The following is a 22,505-nucleotide window of genomic DNA, read 5'->3' as shown; positions in this document are numbered from 1 at the left end:
GGAAGAGAAGGTGAGATTCAGGTAGGAGGATTATTGTTGCAGGTGTGGAAATTAGATGGGACAGTCATAACCTGGGTTAAAATGGAGATTTAGTTATGTCATTGGATGCAGAGTAACTGCTGTACTTCCCCAGAGTTCGTTTCTTAAGGACCCTTCCAGCACATGCTGCAGTGGGATTTAACTGCTTTGCTGAAAAGAATGGCCACAAGCAGATGCCAAGAGAAATTGAACTTAATGTGGGTTTTTTGGTGTTACCTGGGGAAAAAAAAAGGTTCCCCAATTTGCCTGCAGTAATTGTAACATTGAGATAATCAAGTTGTTATTAATGCTCCTTTGTAGTCTGGAAAGATAGCTACTGTTTATGTTGTAAAAGTCATCTTTGAAAATCATAGGTGTGGGGTAATTTGCCAGAGTCAAGCATGTATGTGAGCAACCGAGGTGTGGATGGAGGCACCAAAGGAGGTCACATCTGGTCTCTGCAGCGGTGGGTCACGGGCACGTCCTCGGCTTGTCGTTCAGAGGAGGAGGCTTGCTGCTGCGGCCGAGGGGGGCTCCGCATCCTGGGCGTGCGCTCCGCACGCTCACACTCGCCGACGCTCGTGCCTCTGCTGCGTCGCTGGCGGGGTGCGATGGGCTGGAGCCTGGGTTGGAGCCGTCTGCGTTGCCCAACTCCCGGCGTGCAGAGCCTGAGAGTAAGCGTGCGCGCCGTCTCCACAAATCGGTTGGGTCAGAGGCCTTGATGCTGGGCTTTGCCCAGGTCTTTGAGTGCATGTTTGAGGAAGAGGCAAGAAAATGGACAAGTAAATGCTTGGCCATGCTGAGGCTGTGTGCCGAGGGTGAGGGAGAAAATCCCACATTTCAACAGCTTAGAAACCGTAAACCATCAAATTGATTCAGAAGCTGCCTGGCTTTCTGCAATCAGAGGGAACCTACAATAACATTTCTTGAAGTCATTTTGTCTAACCTGTTAAACTGGTCATATTTAAAAAAAGCACTTTGCTACTAAATGTTATGGGAAGCCGTGATTCATGGTCCTGCCGAGCCATTTCCATCTGGCAGGAACTTTATTAAAGGCAGCCCGCGCCCTGCCACCGCAGCGGGCTGCAGCCACTGCAGGACACCGCGCTGTCGGCGGCTCACTCTGCCCGGCACATACATCGGAGGGATGCTCGGAGACGCCGCTTACTTCAGAGGAGATTTTTTGTTTAACGGGACACAAATCAAAATAGTTTAGATGTTGCTTTCCCTGCCGTGATGCTTTCCCTTAACTTTTGGAGAGGAGTATAAATGATATTCCGTATCAGAGCGCTTTACAGGAGAGGTCTCCCCGTGGATTTATTGAGGCAGCTTTTCCATTTGTCTGCACGGGGAGGGCAGCTCCTCTGAAGCCTTCCTCCATGATCGCGGGCTGTAAAGCACACCCGTGTGTCCATGCTGCAGCGGCCGGAGCTGCTTCTCTGCAGGGTGGTTAAAGGACTTCTTTTGGCAACCGGAGTATTTGGCATTTATTGTTCTGTGCCACCGGGGTACTGAGAGCCCATACCTGAGGTCTGGGGGCCTGTTCCGGGCTGCAGGACACAGAAGGAGGAGTTTGTAACCCCGAAAGCCAGGCTGTAGCCGCTGGCTGGGGAGGCTGGCGTCGCCCTGCGGAGAGACGGCAGAGATGAGCACAGGCCAGGGCCGGGACGATGGGGGAGAGGGGCAGGCATGAGCTACCAGCTTCTTCCAGGAAGAATTTGGGAACATTTTAGGTTAAAAACTTCTTAAACCTTCTTTAGGTTTAAAACTTCTAGTTTTAAACTAGTTTTTGTTGGTTTAACCCAGGTATGTTTGAGCAGAGGGTTTTAGCAAGGGCAAATCCCTTGCCTGTTGTTCGTGAGGAATTTTTGTACGGACATTTTAAGACCTTGGACATTGCTCTTTTGACCTCAGAAGGGACACTCTAATCTTTTTTGGTACCCCGATGTTATTGCTTCCCCAGGGCATTTTTTTTCAACTTGTTTAAGGCAGTTTTGCTACTGATTTAAAAAAAAAAAAAAAAAAAGAAAAAAGAAAAGACACCATAGAACGAAGAGGTCTTGGTGCATTTACCACTGTGGGTAGGCTTTAAAGGTGTTGAGAGCCAGATTACATTTACCTGGCCTCTTCCGATCGTGCCAATGGCTGCGATCATACCAGCACTATATATAGATACAAGCGTACTTGGAGACTGCAGAGCAAACTGCAATCCAAGATAAATGTGACGTTTTATGGCACTTAAGAGTGCTGCCTTAGAAGGTGTCCTGCGCTGCCTGCCAAGTTAGGAAGGTCACACGTGTTCTTTCTTCCTTTAAATTGCCGTCTGGTCTTACCTGCGTGCCCCACCTGCATGCCAAAACCCGCTACACTTTGTGTTTGCGTTGTAATGTGGCCGTCTCAGAGTGCTGCTTCTTTTGTTTCTCTATTGATTAGTAGCCGATCCATACCTAGAGGTCTATAATGTTCCTATGATTTAAACTTTAACAGTTTCATTAACTGTCAAGTACCTTTAGAGCAAAGGAATCCCATATTTTAACTCCCCTCTCCTTGCCAGTATAAGATTTGTGGAAGGAGACTTCTTTTTCCAAGAAATAAATAAATAAAGCCCCAGCTTTCTGAAAAACCCCGAGGCCTCAAGATCTGACTAGGAAAGAAAGAAAACCATTCCAAGATATTTAATTGTACAGGGGACTTACAGGATTGATCGAGAGCTTAGCTTTTTACAATAGTCCAGTGAATAAGAAATGCTCCTGACAAACGATCGATGATGGGATAATCACTCTTTATCCCCCCTCCTCATTGTTACCTTCTTTCTTCCAGGAGAACAGGGTTCAGAAGTCAAAAATCTTTATAGACGCTGCTTTTAAATTAAGCAGAAAATAGACATTGACATATTTGTTAATCTCACCTAAATCATTACTGGGCCTGGCTGGTTTGACTGTACACCGTGAGTGTGGCAGATAGGCCAGAATACATGAGCGTTACTGGCTTAAGTGCATGCATTGCCATTTAAAACAGGGAGGTGTAGGAGCCTGTGAATTTAACATGGATAAATATATATAATTTTTTATTCTGAAGGTTGTAAGAGCAGCTTCTCTTAATTAAAACCTTCTTACTAGCAGTTGAAAGGTTAGGTAACATTTATATTGGTAGGCACATAAAAACATTCCTTCCCTAGAAAGAATCATTGCGTGGCTGGCCTGTGTCTTGGACATGTGCGTGTGTGCATGTGTGTGTTCAAACCTGTTCTGACTTGGAAGAGAAACTCTGGAAGGAAATTAAAAGATAGGTAGTGCAAAGCAGAAGAGAACAGGGCCTGCATGCAGTGGGCCCCTGAAGGTGGGCTGTGCGTGAGCTGCCGCGGTGCTGCGCCCACCGGTGAGAGCCCCTGGGGCACTCGGCCCTTTGGTCCGTCAGCCCCGGATCATCCTGTCTGTGCGAGGTCAGCCAGGGATGCTCAGGGAGAGTAGACGCATCGTGCACATGCGGTGTGATGCTTTCCGCAGGATGCCCTCTCAGCTTCCAGCAGTCCTGGGGTTTAGAGGCTTCCTGAGAACAGATTTGTATCTGCGTCTTCGCGCTTAGAAGCCTGTAATGGGCTTCCCTTGCATGAATTTATCTGATCACTTTCTGTGAGCCCATTTGTACTTTTGGTACTCAGGACCTCCTGTGGCAATGAGTCCTGCCATCTGATTTTGCACTGCGTGAAAATGTTCCCTGTTGTTGGGGTTTTCGTAAAGCTTCTGCCTGCTAATTTCATCTGGTTTTGTTGGGAGGGACTTGGATTGCTCTGGCTTCCCGCTGCGATTCCAGAGCCTGCTGTTGTCAGACTGGAGGGTGGCCATGGAGCGGCTGAGGACCCCCATTGCTCAGCTGTCCTCCTGCCTCTCCCCTGCCATTGCCTTCCACGTCACCCAGCCTGAAAACATGGCAAAAATAGGTGTTGATGTAAAGGTAGATGTTGCATTTAATCCCATTGATGTTCCTTCGCAAACAATAAAGATTAAAACGAAAAAAGCTCGGTGGTGTTCATGCACCACAAAATGCAGTCATGATACTCAGGCTACAAGACAACAAGGAAAGAACCGTTGTCCTCCGGCTGAATCACGGCACCAGCTTTCGGTCCAGGTTCTCCCGTTGACTCCTTGTGCTACTGGGTAGGACACCTCTTTGTTTTATATCTCATCTCCCCTCTGTACACTGAAGACGCAATCATGCTTGCCTGTCTCCCCGGCGCAGGGGCGGTTATATTAACATTTGAATGGAAGGTGCTGTAGGATAGCTGAATGTTACATCCCACCAGTCCTCGGAGCAAGACTCCTCCATGACCCGGCTTCAGATTGCCAGCGACCTCGGCTTTAAAAGGGGAGGCGGGATGGGAGGCAGCTGTCTCTGAGGCCGTGAACTTGCAACCAGAGCTTCTGGTGTGGGTGGGAGGTTAAAAAATGGCACAATTCAGCAGAGTATCCGGTACCATATAATTTGGCTCAGATTGCAATCTTTGCTTAAATTGAACTAAGATTGGCTCTGAATACTCTGCCTCTGCACAAGGACCTCTTGCACATGTGTTGGTGAGGCGGTGTAGAAGCATCAGCCGACTTCTGGGCCAGCTTTGACCTGGTGTAAATTACTGTAGGTTCAGCAGAGAGTTACACTGATGGTTACGCTCCCTGTGGCCTGTTAGAGGGAGAAAAGGGGATTTACGTTCTCGGTTTGATAAAGGGGCAGCTGTGGGAAGGAGCACCGTGTTCTGCAGGAGGCAGCAGGAGCTGCAACGTGCCTCCACAGCACGATGCGCTTCCCTTGCCTGGCTTAGTCTGGGTCAGGCAATTCCGAAATTAATCAGAAACTGTTTAATGCGTGTTTTTGTTTTAATCAAAGTTAATTTTATCTGAGCTGAATGTTATAAAACAAATTAAAAATTATGAACTCCACAAGACATATTATCTTCTTGACACAGTTTTATTCTTATCCATCATGGGAGTCCGTGGTTGAGACTAGTGTGTGCCGACCACTGGTAAACTGAACGGGAGCAGTTTTGGCGTCTCTAGCCTAACTTGTGTGTTTTCCTTAATGAGGCAGTGGCTCTAACAGCTACTGGCAGGAACCAGCCTGCAGGAGAGCTTGAAATTGTGTAGGTGGTTTTACACTGTCCATGTTTCTTGCTGAATGAACTGCGTGTTGGGACATTATTCTTTTTTAGGAGTAAGTCCAGTAAATGTCACTTAATTGATGGCTCGGCTCGTTGGCATTTAAATGGAATAGAGTTTCCATGGTGAAAACTCCTTTGAAGCTCTTCCCTGAATATCGGTGGCAGGAAATCTGGGCTGGAACACTTACATTTGACTCAAGACTCTGCTTGGCGTTGCTGGGAGCTGAGGGTCTGGTGTTTGTCCTGGCGAAACGCAGTCTGGGTTTTGCCTGTACGCAGGAACAGAAGAAACCTCCGTTCTCCCTCTGGCCTGTCCGGAGCTGCTTTGACCCCGCTCTGCTTCACCCTGTCAAAGGTCTCTGATGTGTAGCTGTGCTTGCTTGCAGGTACCCCCGAGCTGAGCCCTGCTGACCGAAAAGAGCTGGAGACCAAGCTAAAGGAGCGGGAGGAATTCCTGATTCCCATTTACCACCAAGTAGCCATGCAGTTTGCTGACCTGCACGACACCCCCGGCCGGATGCAGGAGAAGGGTGCCATAACTGTGGGTATCATGGAGCTTTCCTTGGGGACATAGCTGGAGGGTTTGACCCACGTGGGAAATGGTAACCCTCAGTGGGGCAAGCCACTGCTGGCGACAGCAGGATCAGAGAAATTTGTCATCCCGCAGGGCTGCAAATAAACCTCTGCCCCAATGACTCTTGCCACAGGAGCAAACCCTCTCCACCCGCCAGCTGTTTTCACCCCCAGAACACAAGCACATCATGTTTTCTCGCACCTTTACCTGATCTGTGTCCATTTGAGACCCCACGTTTTCTGGGCTTTGCCAGTTGTCATTAGTGACCGCATCAAAAACCCCACAGAGCACGTTGCAGAAGGGAGGGCAGGGAAGGCGGTGAGCCTGTACCCGTGGGGACCCTCAGCGATGGGGCGGGCTGTAACGGCACAGCTGAAGGCCAGCTGTCATGTCAGGGTTTGAGCCCTGGCCGATTAGATTTTCCTACTTCCCTCTCCTCTCGAATGTGAGTGTCTTGGGCTGTGCTGCTCGTCTGGGGAGCTGTGTCTCTTTTTGCAGAAGGGAGCAGGCTTCTGGGAGACAAGGGAGGCTGGAAGTAGCTGCTGGTGACTGAATGGTATGAGAGGGTGGAAGTCTTCAAAGCTCAGACGTCTTTGTATTTCAGTCTTTGTATTTCTCTTGTGCAAGCAGTATAACTAAGGATATAATGAGTGCAAGCCTTTTTTTTGCCATTGCGAATAAGACATACATATTTCTCCACATAAATGTTGTCCCTCATTCATTTCTCCTTCTCCACCTGTGTCTTGGGCAGGACGTTCTAGACTGGAAAACCTCCCGTACCTTCTTCTACTGGAGATTAAGACGTCTTCTTCTAGAAGATGTGGTAAAAAAGAAGATCCATGATGCTAATCCTGAGCTGACTGATGGGCAGATCCAGGCTATGCTGAGACGCTGGTTTGTGGAAGTTGAAGGGACAGTGAAGGTAAATGAAAAAGCAGTTTCACCAAGGCGTTAGTCTTTCCTGGGCTTAAGTTCAGTGAAGTTCTCCCAGGTGGAGTTTGATATCTGGTTTTTAATTGTAATGTCCACAAACATTTCAGGTGATGAAAGAGAACTGGGTAATGTTCCAAGTCATGAATTGTTTTATGGGGACACTTTTTATAGCAGGCAGAAAAGCAAAATAGTTTTTTTTCCCAAGCGTGTAGCACCATTGATATGAAAATCTGAGCATCTTACAAAGACGAACAGCTCGCTCAGCAGAGCAAGGCAGGGCAGTGTGTGGGAAGAAGGTGTGCAGAGGTGCTGCTGTCTGGCAGAACTGGCAGCAGAAATCCCAGGAGTCACAACATACGCTCTGAACACCAGCCCTGAATATCTCCATCTCCTTGTTTCTGTGCACAGCGTGCCTAAAATAGCACCGCGGAGCTGCTCGTGGTCACAGAGGCTGTTACGGAGGAGCTGTCCTAGCTGTGCAGACCGGTCCCTGCTTACCCTTGGGATCCTCTCTGATGTGAAAGCAGGATTTTTATTTTATTTTTAATTATTCTTTCTTACTGAATAATATCCTCAATCCTGCTCTGTCCCACTGACACTGAGAAGGGTGTGGGGATTCACTGCTTGTATCCAGATGTTTCATCTGGCAGATGTATAGCTGGCCTATCTTACCTGCCTGTCCTGCGGCTTGCAGAGCAGACCATGGCCGTACTTCCCCTGGGCTGCCCTCGCCTGCCTTCCCTTTCCCCTGGGGCCATGAACTTAGAGATGGTGGGGACAGACCGCACGTGCCTGCCGGTCCGTCACCATTGCCACGTCTCAGCCCCGGAGAGCCCCTGCCGTTCTTCTGCCAAGCGTCCCACGTCCCCGGGTCGCACAGTGCTTTAAGGCTACGTGGCGCGGCACGCCGTCAAAGGCAGGGACACGGATCAGCTGCAAGATCTAACTGCCAGGGCCTGGGGTGGGGGTGGCCTTGGCACCGTCCGCAGTCCTCATCCGAGAGCTGTGTTGAGGATTTCTTTTTTAATTGTGCTCAAACTCTGAAGCTGGCAATCTCTGAAGAGCGATCTCTGGAGCTGCTCTTAGGTTGTTTTTGTCACAGTCCTCCAATCTGAGTTATTTTATTTTATTTATTTTATTTTATTTCATTTTATTTTATTTTAGTTTAGTTTTAAAGTCACAAACACTCAGGGGTTCCAGAAAAGGGGGGGAAATGTTCTCTGGAGGGCAGCAGGCTTTCCAAGGTAGCGTCTGAGCGTCTTTAAAAGCGGGCATCTCGTTAGCTAATACATTACACCAATCAAGGAGAGTTATCTTAAGCCACAATTAATCTGCTCCCTGGCATATGTTGATAGGAAAGCATCATGCTGTTTCTTAATTAAAAGCAAACGGATTAAAAATGATTAATAAGAGTATTAAATATTCTCCTAAACTAAAAGCTTTGGGATTCTTGGGTAAATCTAGCTTTACACAGGTCTGCAACCGTAAGGCAGCTTCTTGGTTTGTTTTTTTTTTTCCCCTTCCCTGAAATCTTCCTAAGTGCCCTACTTTGTATGCAGGGAGCATTTCTGTCATGTCTAGGGGCAGAAGCAAGGAGCAAAACCTAACGAGTTTAAAATAATAAGAAGAAAAAACAATGAAATAAGCAAAATCTTGAGGTTGAAATGACATCACTGATTTAAGACAGACAATCATATGCATAATGTAAAAGGAAAAAAAAAATCCTAGTTACTTATTAAAGTGTGTCAGGCAGGACCGATGCTGGGGACTGGAATGGGGTCTGCACGTTGGGCTTCCTCATGGCAGGGCTGGCTCTCACCCGTGGGCTTAGCAACACCTCTGTCAACACGGGGAAGGAGCGCTGCTTGTGAGAGTCCCAGGGAAGCAGGGAACAATTTCTTGGACTTTGGAAACGGATAATTAAATATATAAATAAAGGGTGAGCCGTGAGGAGGCTCATCAGTGCAAGCGCTGTCTTTGCGCTCCTCTCTGGTGTTGGCAAGGACGGGGGAAAAATCAGCTTTGTGAAGGCTTGTAACGGGCTGGCGGCTGCCGAGGCGCGGGCACGGCTCTGTTGGGAGAGCAGGAGAGGTGAGGCGCTGCCTCCGGCGGCGTGGCCGGCTGGAGGAACCCGTTGCATGCAGCCAAGCAGAGTCCTGGTAGGGGAGGTACTCTGCTGGCTTCACTGCTGCTGCTCCAAGGGTTTCCAGGGCCTTTGCAAACGTGCTGCCCCCCGCACCGAGGCTTCACCTTCGGGTGCAAACATCCATCGTGTGCTTCTGCCTCCCGCTCCCCGGCCAGCCCCTGAAATCGCCCTGCTCCCAGTCAGGCCACGGAGGCCGCACGAGGATCAAAGGTGTTTAAGGGTCCCGGGTGGAGCAGGGGTTGCTCCGCTGCCGGCGGCCGCGGGGGCCTGCGCCCGCGCTGGGAGGGTGTCCCTCAGCCCCATGCCGCGCTGCTGCACCGAGCTCATTGTCATTCTGACTTTGACTTCGTTAGTGATAACAGAGAAGGATAGTGCACCTTTAAATGACGAGCTTTGTGTTTAATTACCCAAATAAAATGACATAAATATGAATGAGTGCTAATGGTGGTACTTGCTTTTCCGGAAACCATTAACAAAACGATTCTTAAATGATTTGTAAAGAAAATGAGAGGAGAAGAGAGGAGCGAGAAGGCTATTAGGCGTCTAACACACTCCTGAATTATTATGTAGTCAACTACCTAGCAAATATCAGGTGAAATGATCTTGCAAAAGAGAAAAAAGGCTTTTGTTGCCAAGGCTTTTCAGGGATGTGGACAACCCGACCTTCTCTGCAGTGCACGCACCTGCTGAAGGGGCCGTTCGGTTTCTGGGTTGGCTCAGGGATCCCACGACGGTTGGGGGACACTAACGCCAGGTCAGTCTTTAGGTGAGGGGGACTTGTGGGTCCCGTGACGGCTTAGCGCTGGGAGAAGTCCCAGATCAGCTGCATCTCTGACTACCCCTGCCCTCACCTCGGGGGCAGTCGTATTTCACCAGAAGTTGGGCATCTGATCACAGAAGGAAACTGGGATTTTAGCTGGGGCAGCCTCTGGGGCTGGTGTAGCTAGTTCGGCGGCAGCCGCTGCCAGCACTGCTGCCTCCCTGTTCCCCTTTAGTCACATTTATGGAAGGAGATGCAAAAGAAATAGATCATCTTTGGACTTCTGCTAATTGTTAGTTGTGTTTATAGAAGCCGCGCACAGGGGGAAAACCACAGAGGGCTGCCAGCCAAACGTTTTACCCACGGCTGCCAATAATTGCGAGTTAAATTTCGGGAACGGTACGTGGGGAGCGGGAGCGTCCACAGCACTGGGACCCGCCGGGTGACGCTTGCGGTTTGTTTGCAGGGGTACTTATGGGACAGCAATAAGGACCTGGTGGAGTGGCTGGAAAAACAGCTGACAGAAGAAGAAGGCGTTCGCTCAGTTGTGGATGAAAACATCAAATACATCTCGAGGGACTACATCCTCAAACAGATACGGAGGTAAGCCAACTACGCACGCTCTGCCCCTGCAGAACAGGGATTTTAAAAAGTTCAGGCCCTGATCTTGGCCACGTGTGCTTCCCCAGCTGAGGGATCCGTCAGTTCCACACGCATTTCACATTCATTGGCCTTTTTGTGTGGTAAACACATGAGTGTGTGGAAATGCAGTTTCCTTTGGAAATGCAAGTACAGGGGCAAATGCAGAGCTACTGTGAAACAGAGGGATTTGTGCAAAGTCTGCATCTCCTGTTGCTCCTGCACAGGCCGTAGTGCTACTGTACGTGCAGGCGCCTTGAGCAAAATCGCAAAGCAGCAGCGCGGAGATCTGCAATATCCAGACCTCCCTGGCCATGCCCGCCCTTTACTGAAACAGGAGCCGTGAAGAGCCAGGGCACAGAAATTTCACTGCTAATGTGTCTTTTCTCCATTTGAGACAGATAATGGAGAATTATTTTAGAGGGCTGCATACTTCATGAAGCAGGGAGAGAAAGCACATCTCTGAGCTGGGCTACTGCTGGCAAAGCGGTGTGTTGACCACACAGGGCCAGAATATCCTTACGGCTTCCTTCCCTTTATTTTTTCTAGCCCCAGACTTTCCAGGCAAGCTACCTAGTTTCTTCTGTGCTCAATGTCATAAAATGCCCAGTTCCCTTCCATTGCTTTTAAGAACTACACCAAATAAACCCCCCAAATACTAAAACATTGGTAAGAGTATCTATGCCTCCTGCTTGTAAGAGTTATTGTGCATCCAGCGGAGCCAGTTAAGCCTGGTGAGCCAAACGCTTTGCTAGACTTCAACAGATCTCATTTTGATAATTTTTATGTCTTAAACTGGAGGTCTCTTAAAGCAGCTTTGCCTCTGAGACAGCAGAGCTGGGGGAGGGCACTGAACTGCAGAGTGAAGCTCCTCTGGTTTCCCTGTCCCGTGTCCGACTCCGTAGGGCATCTCTTCCCATCGTTTCCACCAGTTTCTCCATCTGTGCTACAGCAGACGGGGCTCTGCATCATCTGGGAGGGGGAGATGTGGGTGCTGGGTGCTCTCAGCAGCCTCTGAAGGCGCTGCTGGTGGGCTCAGGGCACGCTCCAGAGCTCCTGGCCTCCCCGTGTCTGCCCTGGGTCCACGTGGTCCGGCCTCTCGGGATTTCAGCCTCGTGCCTGTCTGAGCAGGTCTGCCACCAGCAAATGGAGGGGCACAAGGGCCTCCAAGCCAGCACAGCTCTTGCGCTGCTCGCAGTCAGTTCACACAAGTGCCGCTGCCGCGTCCAGTCTCTCTTGCAGACCCCATATTTCAGTTCTCCCCCCCCGGGCTTGACGGGGAGCTGTCGGACGCGCTCTGGTGCGAGTGTCGGGGCTGCCGTCACTTAACTCTCGCCTCTTTCCAGCCTGGTCCAGGCCAATCCGGAGGTTGCCATGGATTCGATAGTGCACATGACCCAGCATATATCACCCACCCAGCGAGCCGAGATCGTGCGGATCCTCTCCACAATGGACTCGCCTTCTTCAACATAAGAGCATCGATTTCCCACACTCCCCCCTGCCCGGTACAGTGGAGGGAAAAAAAAAAAAAGCTCAGAATTGCCCTTTGTCTGCTCGACTGCGACCACTGTACCGAGACGGGGAGGCTCAGGGAAACGCTGGAAGAGTGACATTTTTATTTTTTCAAATCAGACTTGACCAGAGGAAGTGTGTTCTTTGGCCAGAGACACGAGGAAAACGTATAAACACAAGCGCCTGCGGAATTGAGTTACAGCTGTCTAACTGTACCTTATTTATTTAACAAAGCGTGACTGGACCAATGCATCAGTTCGCTGTTCGGCTGCCACCCGAAAGCGCTACAGCCAGGCAATGAAGGGTGCTCCGGTACCGTGAGGTCTTGGCATAGCAAAGCAGGGGCTCATTTACATTAACGCCCCTGCGCCCCTGCCTGCTTCTCGCTTCACACCCCGCCTGGTAGCGGCAGCTTTGCGCTGGAAGTGCCAACGTTACACCCTGCGAGAGCGGTGCTGCAGCCGAGGACGGGCTCTGCCTCCCAGGAGCGGGTGGCAGCCCCGGATCCTCCTGCCTGGCACCCCGTGGGCGCGTGGAGCCCAGCACCCAGTCAGCCCTCTCAGCTCTCAGCCAGCGGTGATTTGTATTTCAGACGTCTGTCTCGTTACTTAGCGTTAAGAGGAAAAAACAGCGTTTAAGGCGGTGTGGCCAGCGCTGTCCCCACGCCCCCGGCAGCCTGCGGGGAGGGCTCCTGGGCTTCCCAGGACTGTGAAGGTGGCGGGAGCAGGATTTTGGAGGCTAAATCCCCACTTGCTTTGCCTTTGTGCCCAATTCCTTTAGAATAGGTCAGTAAACTGCATGAAAGGCCCTTCTAGGAGGAGGTAAACGAGGAGACCAAAACACAGCTGCTCAGCCACTTCTGCTCTTCCTTCCCTACTTATTTGGAGGGATCAGAGACGTGGGGCAGCCCCACCGTTGCACAGACTTCATGTAAGTGCTCATCCCTGTCGTACGAGTAGGGAACTGAAGCAGAAGGCAGATACAGCCTGCCAGGGTGAGGGAGGGGAAAGGACAGAGTCAAATACACCAGCGGGGCTAGAACTGCGAAAGGAGAGCTCGGTCTGATGCACCTGAGCAAAGTTTTTCTCCATCGCCCACCTCTGCCCCGGAGCTGCCTGCGCTTGCCTGGTCCCGGTGCGCGGCTGGGGGCGGTTATCCATGGGGGAAGACAGAAATAATTTTTGGTAATCCCCTTCCTTAGCACCAGCTGACTTCTTTACCCGTTCCAATGGTCGCTCTTTGCAGCCGGTCAGGAATAGCTGCCTCCAGGGGATGTTTGGCAGGTAAGTAAGTGCCGCGCCGGCACTGAGCCCGGCTGCCCGGGTCGGAGGTGTGGCAGCAGCGTGGGACACTGCAGGCTGACCCCGGCCCAGGTCCCTGCCTTATTTCTACCCTTTATTTTCATGGGCCTCCTGACTGTAATTAGTAAAAGATCAGAGAAGCTGGAACTCTGGAGGGAGGCACGGTCAACCCCTGATACATAGACAGTTACGGAGCTTGGCCTAAGTAGTACTGGAGGACTTACACCAATGATTGTCTTAAAAGTATTTCAGATTTTACAATTCCTCTTTCAGTATAGCGTGAATCAGAAGGGATATGGTTTTCTGAGAGAATTAATTAATGATGATGCCAGTGCCTCACCCCTGTACTGTTCCCTTCTGAAGGGCAACGCAGCCCTTCCGTGCCTGCGGTGCCAGAGCTCCTGTCAAATCGAGGTGCAGCACCGGCGTCACCGCTGCCCTCCCCGGGGGACGAGCAGCAGCGGTGCAGCCCTGCCTGTGGCCAGCGGAGCTGTGTCATCCGAAGGACTAGCTGTGTCTTAATAGTTAAGAACCCTCATTTGATTTAAAAGACTTTTTTTTTTCCCCACTAGAGCCCCCTGAACAACCCCCAAAGATGCTTTTATGCCTGTGTGGGCTGCAGCAGGACACGCGGGGTGGACAAACGTCTCAGCCAGGCAGGACCGCGCGGGGCATCGCGGCTCGGTGGGCTCCGCTGTCACCAGAATTTCCTACGTGGTGTCACCAGCCGGTCCCTTACCCAGGACGGCTGCAGGTGGTGGGGGAGGCGTCCCAGTGCGCGTGTTCAGCTCCTGCTGGGGCTGGGAGCTGTCGCTGCTAAAGTCTCGCGTGCTGGGCAAGAGCAGCCCCCTCCCTTTCAGTGTTACAGACACTGGGTCAGGCCTCACTTAACTTGGGGGTAAAGTAGCTCCAAAAAAAAAAAAAAAGCCATTAGGCAACATCAGAGCTGGTCTGAAGTCAAAGCTCGGCACTAGCCCTGGGAGCCCCGGGGTGGTCCGGGCCCGCAGGAGCGCCGCGGCAGCGTCACCGCCCGACGTCCTGGCCGTTCTCCCCCGGCCGCAGTGCCGGTGCCGCGGGCGTGCGGGTGGGGACCCAGCAGGGCAGGGGCGGCGGGAAGCCACCCTCGGTACGTACGGTTCGCGCTGGTGCTGAAGTATTTCACTTACCTCAATTTCTTTCTTTTAATAAAAAGAATGAATGACACCTCTGTTGCTAGGAGTGGAAATCTGTCACCCCTTGTCCCGAGCGCCCCGCGGGGAGCTCTGCTTCTCCTTACGGAAAGAGCAAGGCGTTTTACGCGGCACCTCTTGAACACGGCCTGGTGGCTGCCGATGCCGGCGGATGGAGCCGAGGCGCCTCATGTTCTCGGCTGTGCCCCTCGCCCGAGCGGCTCGGGCTCCTCACAAAACCCGGCCTCTCGCCAGGCCCCCGTTGCCGCTCTTGCTCCTACCCGCGGTCAGGCTCTGCAGATGTTGGAGGTAAACCTCCCGCCATGTAACCCCGCAGGGCAAAGCCCGGCCCCACACCTCAGCCCGCCAGAGAAAAGCAGTACGCGTCATACAAAAGGCGCATTTACTTTTCCCGGAGCTTCATCGTGTCCGCTGCCCGTCCCCCGCAGCGGGAGGAGCTGGGCTCGGCGCGGAGCCGTGCTGGAGCCGTGGGTGCCAGGCAGAAGGACCGGCTCCGTGTCCCACCACGGGCTCCGCTCTCTGCTCAGGGCGTAACTCCCAGCCCGCAGCCGCCATCCCAGCGAGCCGTTCCTCCTCCACGGATTTATTTTCGTAACATCATTACAGTGACTGAAACAGAAAGGAAAAACCCAGCCCCGGCAATTGCCGCTGAGGGTGGTGGGAGACCCTCCGTGCCCGCTCTCCCCCGCGTCGGCAGGGAGCGGCTCGGCAGAGCCGCTGGGAGCGAACGGCCGGGACCTTGGCTCGCGCGGCCCAGACCAGCGCCTTCCCGGGCTTCCCCGCGCTGAAGGCGAGTGGAGCGGGACGGCTGATCGGCCCGTTGGCAAACCCAGCCCTTATTCTGCGTGCCTTTCTCAAACCAGAATCCTGATGGTTAAAAACATAAATCACCTTAACAAGGATATAATTGGGGTGGGTGGGTGAGGGGACGGACCCTACTGAACTCCAGAAACGCATTTCAAACTCTTTAGCCTCAAATATCTACATATTAAAATGCCAAGAAAAGCAATACCAAAGCTATAAGCTCTCAAAAGCCCAAGATCAAAGTGCCATCATCTTTTAATGTAAACCTTTTGTTGCATCAACAGTCTTAAGAGGGATGAGAGACATCAAAATAAAAACTGAGACAAACTGTGGCTTTGTAGCTGGTTTTTGTTTTAGTCTCTTCTCTCAATTTGGGCCATGAAATAGGTCAGCTCCATTACTGATCAGCCTTCCCACAAATATTTAAAACAAATTGAATTGCACACCCAATACCCATCACAATTACGCCAGGCACAATAACTAAATTAGCAATTCAACAAAATAATTGGAAATGCGATTCTCTCTATTCCACAGCCTCCCTCAGGGGTTTGGCCGATCTATGGGGGGAAAACTCGGCTTTACTAATTCTGCAGCTAATTAGAGACACACTTGTAAATGAAGTTGTTTGTCTGAAAGTTGAAATTCTTTGCTATCGTGGGGTTCGGGGGGGGGGGGATTAAGACAACCCCTCCGTCCCCATCGCAGACCTCGTTCCCCGCTGCCCCCTCTGGTTGCCGTGCGATGGTTTGCAAAGGTGGAGCGCCCGGTTGTGTAGGTACTAATTAGCAGCTGTATCATGAATTAATAAAGAATTAATATTCTGGGGGGGGGGAACAGCTCCCTTGCTGGTAATTGGCAGCATTAGGAAAACAGTGGAAATCATCCCAGTTATCTGTGCCCTTATTAAACAGCACTCAAAGCTGCTGCCCGTGCCACAGCCCCGCGCCATCGGCCGCCATCGCTCTGAACCTGCCGGCGCTGCCGCCGGGCCGCCCGCGGCGGGGAACTGGGCGAGCAGAGCCTGCCCCAGTTCACCCAGACTGGGGGTGCTGGTGCGTAAGGCACTGTCCCGCCCCCTCCCCGGCCGAGCCACCGGCCTTTGGGCGCTGAGGGCTGCGGGGGCCCTGCACGGTGCCCACCACCATCGCCGCGCGCCAGGGCAGAGCTGCGGAGCCGCTGCTGGGCACGGGCACGGCCCCGCCGGGGCCTCTCCGGGCAGCGGCTCCGACGAGTTGTTACTCGGGGATTACTCAGGCTGCGCCTTCTCCTGCGGCATCGTCAAATCCAGGCGCGGGCCCGTTGTCACGCCGGGAATAAAGCGCTGCCCTCAGCAGCAAGGTCAGCGGATGAAAGGGGCCTCGTGAGCCGCCGCTGCCGGCCCAGGTTCTCCCCGTGCATCGCGGTGCCCAGGTGGGGGGCAGGGAGAAAAGCCTGCTTAAACACTGATAAGTAAATTCAAAAGCATGCTTAGTAGGGCTTTGGCTCTTATCTCTGCAAACAATACGAACGAGAAGTTATCACATTTAAAGTGTTTCGTATTACCCTTCTACCATCGCATCCCGCTCCCAAAAAAAAAAAGAAAGGAAAAAAAAATATGCAGTGCCCGGGTGCTCCCACTCCAAAGGGCACAGGAGTCAAACTGGACCGGGGTGGGACAGCGGCCGCGCCCGCGCCTCGGCCACAAACGGAGGCCAGACAACTTGCCAGCACAGCAAAGCCCAAAGCAGGGGAGGGACGCGGTGCTCGCTGCTAAACATCCTTAATGCCTGCTCCGACAGCGCAAGCAGCGTGAAACCATTCCACCGACACAAACTTTGGAAGTGGCTAATTTACTCCCCTTGATGCCTTTCAGAATTGCGGTTATTAAACCATGAGATTTTAATGATGTTCGAAGACCACACAGCTTTGCTGCGGCTTCTCAGAAAATAAGTACTGGTACGGTTCAAGGGATGGGGACACGCCTGGCTCAGCGGGCGACCGCGCCGATACCGTACGGTGGAGGGTGCCGCCGGGGTTTCTGCCGCTCGCCGGGGAGCCGGAATTGACGGGGACGGCAGGGACAGGGTGCGACATTGCCAGGATTTGCCATGGTTCCACCCGGAGAACAGAACAGCCGGGGAGGCCCGCGGGGGCACCCTCTGCGCTGGAGCAGCCCGCTGACGGGCACCACGCTGAGCTAAAACTGGGGACTGCGCACCTCACCCCAGTACAGGCGGCTTAAAAACCAGCCCTTCCCCGTAGCCGCGGAGCCTTCGGGCCCCTTCCTGCGGCTCCCCAGGCCGCGCTTCGCCTGCGACTCCCGCAGCTTGCGTGCGCTGCACGGGAGGGCTGAGCCTCGCTGCTGGGCTCCTCGCTGTGCGGAAGGTCCGCAGCGGGATCCTGAGCTAGAAAGGGCAGCAGCGAGGAGCCAACGGTGACATTTAGTGCGTTTCCACCTGGCAAATTTTGACCAGAGCGCTGTGAGCTGGAGGGGGACGGGAGAAATCAATGCGCTTCCCCGAGAGCTGCAGCTACTGCTTCGCTGCAAGCGAGCATAAAGATTTATCCATCCATGATGTGTGTGTTTTGCACACAAAGTCAATACTCACCTTGGCACTTATTTTCTAAAGCCAAGAAAAATGCTACATTCTTCCACAGGGCAGGGAGCCTGCCCTCCGCTGCCGCCTCGCCCTGCATCGATTGAGGGCCAAGGACCAGCACCAGGGAGGAACGGGGAAAAGCAAAGCTCCGACGGCCTCGTGGAGCCGGCAGCTCCTCCCGGCGCAGCCAGCGCTGCGGCACCGGGCCCGCGGCTGCCTAAAGAACAGGCAAAAATCCAGGCAGTTCTCCTGGGCGCACGGGTCAGCGGTGCAGCGGCTCGGAGGATGTTCGGGGAGGACATTTAATGACATTATCACACGTTTTCTTCCCTATTTAAAAAAAAAAAAAAAAAAAAAAAGTCACAAAAGAAACCTGGGGTTGCGCCCTGCCTCCGGGCCCAAAGGATGTCTTGCTGTAACTGGTCCCTCGCACCACCCTGCTCGGGGTCGGCCCCGGGCTACCGTGCGCGGGGCTGGCGGCATTCGGCCAGAACTGCGCCCGTGCACGGGCGCGCTCTGCTCCTGCTTTCGCACACCAGCCGCTGCGCGAGCCACGGCTGCAGCTGAGCGCGTGCTCCCTGGGTGCGGCGGACTCTGCTCCACACAACGCAGGTTACTGGAAGCCGTGACTAGAAGGGAGACTTAACTCTGTAATGATGAGGTGCAAAATGATTAATTAGTATCAGCTCTGCAGACAGCTCCGGGGACACAGTGATGTGCAACAACGCAGCTACAGAGAAAAAGGGAAAAACCACCACCAAAAAAGGGCTAAAACTCTGTTGCAACGCATCCCGGTTCAAGCAGGGGCAGGAGCGGGGGAGCGGCACGGCGGGAGCAGAGGGAAGGGGTAAGCGCCGCGCGGAGACGCAAGGTGCGATCTCTGCTCCTGCACGGGTCGTGGCGGGGGGCTTCCCTCCCTCCGCTCTTACCTGTTACAGACTTAAAAATGCAATGTATTTTTATTTTTCATAAGAAAAAAAACTTTTAAAAGTAAGATTTAGTTGCCCACTGAAAAGCTGGTAAGCTGTAACATGCAGGGGGAAAAAAAAAAAACCAAACCAAACCCAACCCAACCCAAACCAACCCAACCCCCTCTTGTTTTCCTATGAAGTTCGGAAATGGGGCTTTTCAGTTGGTGAACAAACGCGTACATGCTATTGCAAGGCTTTACAGTTTCGTGAGGAGTGCTGGGTGTCACCGCCGCAGCACCCACCGCTCAGCCGCCCCGTGCCCGGCGGAGGGCGGGGAAGCAGCGCCGCTCGGCGCTGCTGCGCCCACGGGAGGCAGAAGCCTCCCCACGTCACGAGCGGGACCTGGTGGGGAGAGGGGCCCCGACCCCTGGGAACCGGCTGTCCCAAGCCAGAGCGGGCCTGAGCCCCTGCCAGGCCCAGGGGCGGCCGGGGGCGAGCTCCAGCGGCACGAGAAGTCCCCAGCCCCAGCTCCTGCCTCGCCACCTTTAAAACTCCCTCCGTTAAATAACGGTGTGCTGGTGGGGCTACGAGAGGCCGCCATCGCCGGTGCCTTTTCTGCACCGATCACGCTTGGACAAGCAGTTTACGAAGTGTTTTAATCGGATCGCGCAAAACACGAAACAAAGGCAGCGCAGTTCGTGCGGTCGCAAGCCGTGGCCCCCTCGCACACATACATATGCAGGTATCACTTACACCAGATAACCTCGTTTCAGAGTGATCCCGGCAGGCTAGCGAATTCCCCTTACGGGGCTTTAATTTCCAGCTTCTGAGCTGTGGATATAAAAACCCCACAAACCCCTCAGGTGAGCCAGCTCCTCTGGCCGGTTTTACGTTCGTGTTGGCAACTTTCAACAGTGTCATGAAGACAGGACGGCTCAGAGTCACGATCAGCAGAAATAATTAAGTGTACAGGATCAATGCTGCTCTGACAAATTCACCGGGACGTTCTAATGGCAGAAATACCCCCCGACGCGGCCCCGCGTGGTGCCCATCGCCAGTCGGCCAATGTCCCCGTGTGCAGCGAGCGCTCCTTCAGAAACCCGAGTGTGAACTGGGAGCTCTGGCTGGCTGCAAGGCAGAGCACCTTTTCTCTGTTTTAAGGCCATGTTAATTATGTAAATGAAATTTAAATCCTCTTGACTCGCTGAAAAATAGTCACCCATTCCAGATACGCAGCCAACGACCAGAACAGCACGCTTAAAACACCCTCCCACCCCCCAAATAAAAACCCCTAAGGATTTAACACAAGCGGGGGTGACCCGATTGCGGGGGGGCGGTGGGCCCTGCTGTCCCTCCCCCGGCAGAACGCTGTGCCGTGCTGAGCGGCTTGCAAAATCAAGGTCAGGAATTTAAAGAGAACAGTTAAAAAATGGATTGGCTTTGGGAGGAAGCAGACTTCATTTGAAAGCTAGACGGGAGGGCGTTTAGCCCAGCTAAATGTCTACCCCCCGCCCCTCTGTCGGAGCCCGCCGGATTTAGCAGTAACCGCATTCGATGTTCCTTGCGTGAGGTTTTCTAGCAACAAACCAGCAGCTGGAGAGACCCGGCACCAGCGCAGGGAGCGGCACCCTCGTGCGCTGGCCGGGCCGGGGTGCGGAGCCTGCCGGGGCGGTCGGTCCTGGCACGGAGGCTTGATCCTAATTCTGCTCGGGTTCTTCGGGATTCGTGATTTTTCCAAACAGCGAACGATAAAGCTCCGTCCTGGGGAAAAGACAAAGGAGGAGGGGGAAAAGTTACTTTTCAAGGTCAAAATGGAAGCAAGAGGCTGCCAGCGAAACCATCCACTCCTTAAAACGAAAAGGCCTTGTATAATTAAAAATGCATTCAACAATCTTTATTAATAAATCCAAGCAAAGGGGAGAACTTGCATAAGACCAATCACACGCAGTACAGAAATATGTAAATATTTCTGTGTGGCTGGATACCATATCTCTAGAGAATGAGGTTTTCTATAAGTTTGCCCTTTACAGACAGGCTCTTCAAGTAAGAAAACAAGATTGAATATTTTAATAGGATGTATGAGACCGCAGAGCCATAAGGAGGATTCAATCAGACAGCCTACGTGGGACTGTAATTCAGTTTTCATGCATTTTCTTGGACTTGACGGTACTTGAGAAACAATGAAAATGACCCAGCAACACGATTCCAATTAATATCACATATGCAGCAATTCTGATAACAGGAGCAAGTTTCCTTTTTAAAAACAAAATAAGTGGGCTGGTGTTATTTATCTTTAATTTTAAAACCAAAGTAACCTGAGAAGAGAGAGAGGGGAAAGGAGAGAGCGTTTTTATACATCACGTGTTTCTGGAAATCAAGGATAAGGCATCGGGAGAGCCTTATTTTCTACATAGGCGCTTTCTAAGGCAACAGCCTGCTGGAAGAAGACGGCACAGGCAGAGCGGAGCGCTGGTTACACGGAGGAGGGGATCCTTCCTTCAGAGCACGCTAACAACCGCCGGGGCGCTGGAGCAAGGACCAAACGATCCCAGCGCCGTGGGCCGGCGTCTCCCTGGTTCATCAGGGCCAGCGCCAGGGAAAGCAGCTGCTGCAGAAGCCGGGCCAGGAAAACTGGTGGGACAGGCAGAGAAAAGAGACTTCTCCACTGCTCAAGAACGACTAAAATATGGCATCAAAGGATGCAATTCAGACCTGACAGCAATACTGTGATTTTGGCTGCCTCCTCAATTAAGACCACAACAGGGACCACTCTCGCTAGGGGCTGCTTCGATGCCGTGCTCCTTCGCAGATCAATAAAAGATGGCAACTGTTTGAACGCTGTCTGCTTCTTGCAGACACTTCCACTGGAGAAGGTTACCTGTCAGCCTCCTGAAAGAAGGAACTTCTAAGTGTTGGACAGTGGCAGCAGAAAAACACCAGCCCTTAATCCGAGGAAGACGAGGAACAGCAATGCAGGAGGCTGGACAGACGTGCATGGACCACTGAGACAAGAAACCATTCTAATTCGCAGGGCCACATCTCTTAAATTAATTTTAATTTAGAGGCTAATTAACCAATCAGCTGCTCTACCCTCAGCAAATGAGTCTGCGGTGAGGGATGCCTCTCCTTACCTAACAAAATGGTCGACGCCGTGTTTTGTGTGCCAAGCTCAGCCGAGACTACGAAACCACAGCTGCCGTTTCTGTGTTAAATCAGGAGCGTGCACGCAAGTTTTGGTAAGTTTAACACAAATACAAAATCAAAACACTTCTAGAAAACAGAACTGATACTTGAAAAGCTAAAAACTTTGGCACTTGAAAGAAAAAAAGGAAGAGGGAGAGGAACGCCATACCCAAGCCTACAGCATTTTCCATCTTTCCTGACTATTAACAGATAAACGTAACTCGCTTTTGCTGTTTCAGCTGAGAAATCAGACGGCAAGCGGCACCACTGCCAACATTGCGACTTTAAGGCTCTGTCAAGTGATCGGAGGGAAAATGCAGAGCGATGCTATTCAGTCCTCCGACAACGGCGGCCCCGCAGCCTTGCTTCGCCGGCTGGGCTCAGACCCCGTCATCACGCTGAGCAAATGTTTCCACTCGTGCTGCGGCCTCGGTGCAATTCCCGGGCAGCGGCGCAGCGGTTCCTGTCGGCAGCGGGGTTCACGTGGCGGGAGCAGAGAGGGAAATGCTGAAACCAGTGTTTTGATAGAAGATCATTTCACACTCAGGTGGGCAAAGCTGACAAACACGCGCGGCTTGCTCCTGTCAGAGGAGGCTGAGCGGCTTGGGTGCTTTCAGTGAAACATCACCGATGTCATTCTTTCTCCCTGGTATATGCCTCGTTTTAAATATGGTGACTTACTTGCACTGAGGAAAACAATCTAAGGAAGAGAAACGACAATACCAAACGCACCCAACTTTGCTGGTTTCCAGCCCGAAGGCGCAGGCCACGCCAGGCCTCGGGCAGCCGACGGCGACGGACTC

The 22,505-nt window shown here is 52.4% G+C and overlaps 2 protein-coding genes across 2 annotated transcripts in view; one reads left to right on the top strand and one right to left on the bottom strand.

Moving 5' to 3' along the window:
• The window catches only part of ACACA (acetyl-CoA carboxylase alpha), a 142,696-nt gene extending 127,631 nt beyond the window's left edge, over nucleotides 1-15,065 (top strand). Inside the window, exons 53-56 of the mRNA XM_082328122.1 lie at nucleotides 5,557-5,711; nucleotides 6,496-6,666; nucleotides 10,050-10,186; nucleotides 11,569-15,065. Coding sequence (XP_082184248.1) covers nucleotides 5,557-5,711; nucleotides 6,496-6,666; nucleotides 10,050-10,186; nucleotides 11,569-11,695 — 590 coding nt within the window. The 3' untranslated portion in view covers nucleotides 11,696-15,065. The remainder of the gene's footprint in view (nucleotides 1-5,556; nucleotides 5,712-6,495; nucleotides 6,667-10,049; nucleotides 10,187-11,568) is intronic.
• Nucleotides 15,066-18,713: 3,648 nt separating this feature from the next.
• The window catches only part of AATF (apoptosis antagonizing transcription factor), a 57,715-nt gene continuing 53,923 nt past the window's right edge, over nucleotides 18,714-22,505 (bottom strand). Inside the window, exon 12 of the mRNA XM_082328592.1 lies at nucleotides 18,714-20,280. Within this exon, the coding sequence (XP_082184718.1) occupies nucleotides 20,217-20,280 (64 nt within the window). The 3' untranslated portion in view covers nucleotides 18,714-20,216. The remainder of the gene's footprint in view (nucleotides 20,281-22,505) is intronic.

Source organism: Platalea leucorodia (assembly GCF_965183815.1).
Source record: "Platalea leucorodia genome assembly, chromosome: 16".
NCBI lineage: Eukaryota > Metazoa > Chordata > Aves > Pelecaniformes > Threskiornithidae > Platalea > Platalea leucorodia.
Note: the sequence above shows the minus strand (reverse complement) of the source record. Positions and strands in the feature narration are given on the sequence as shown.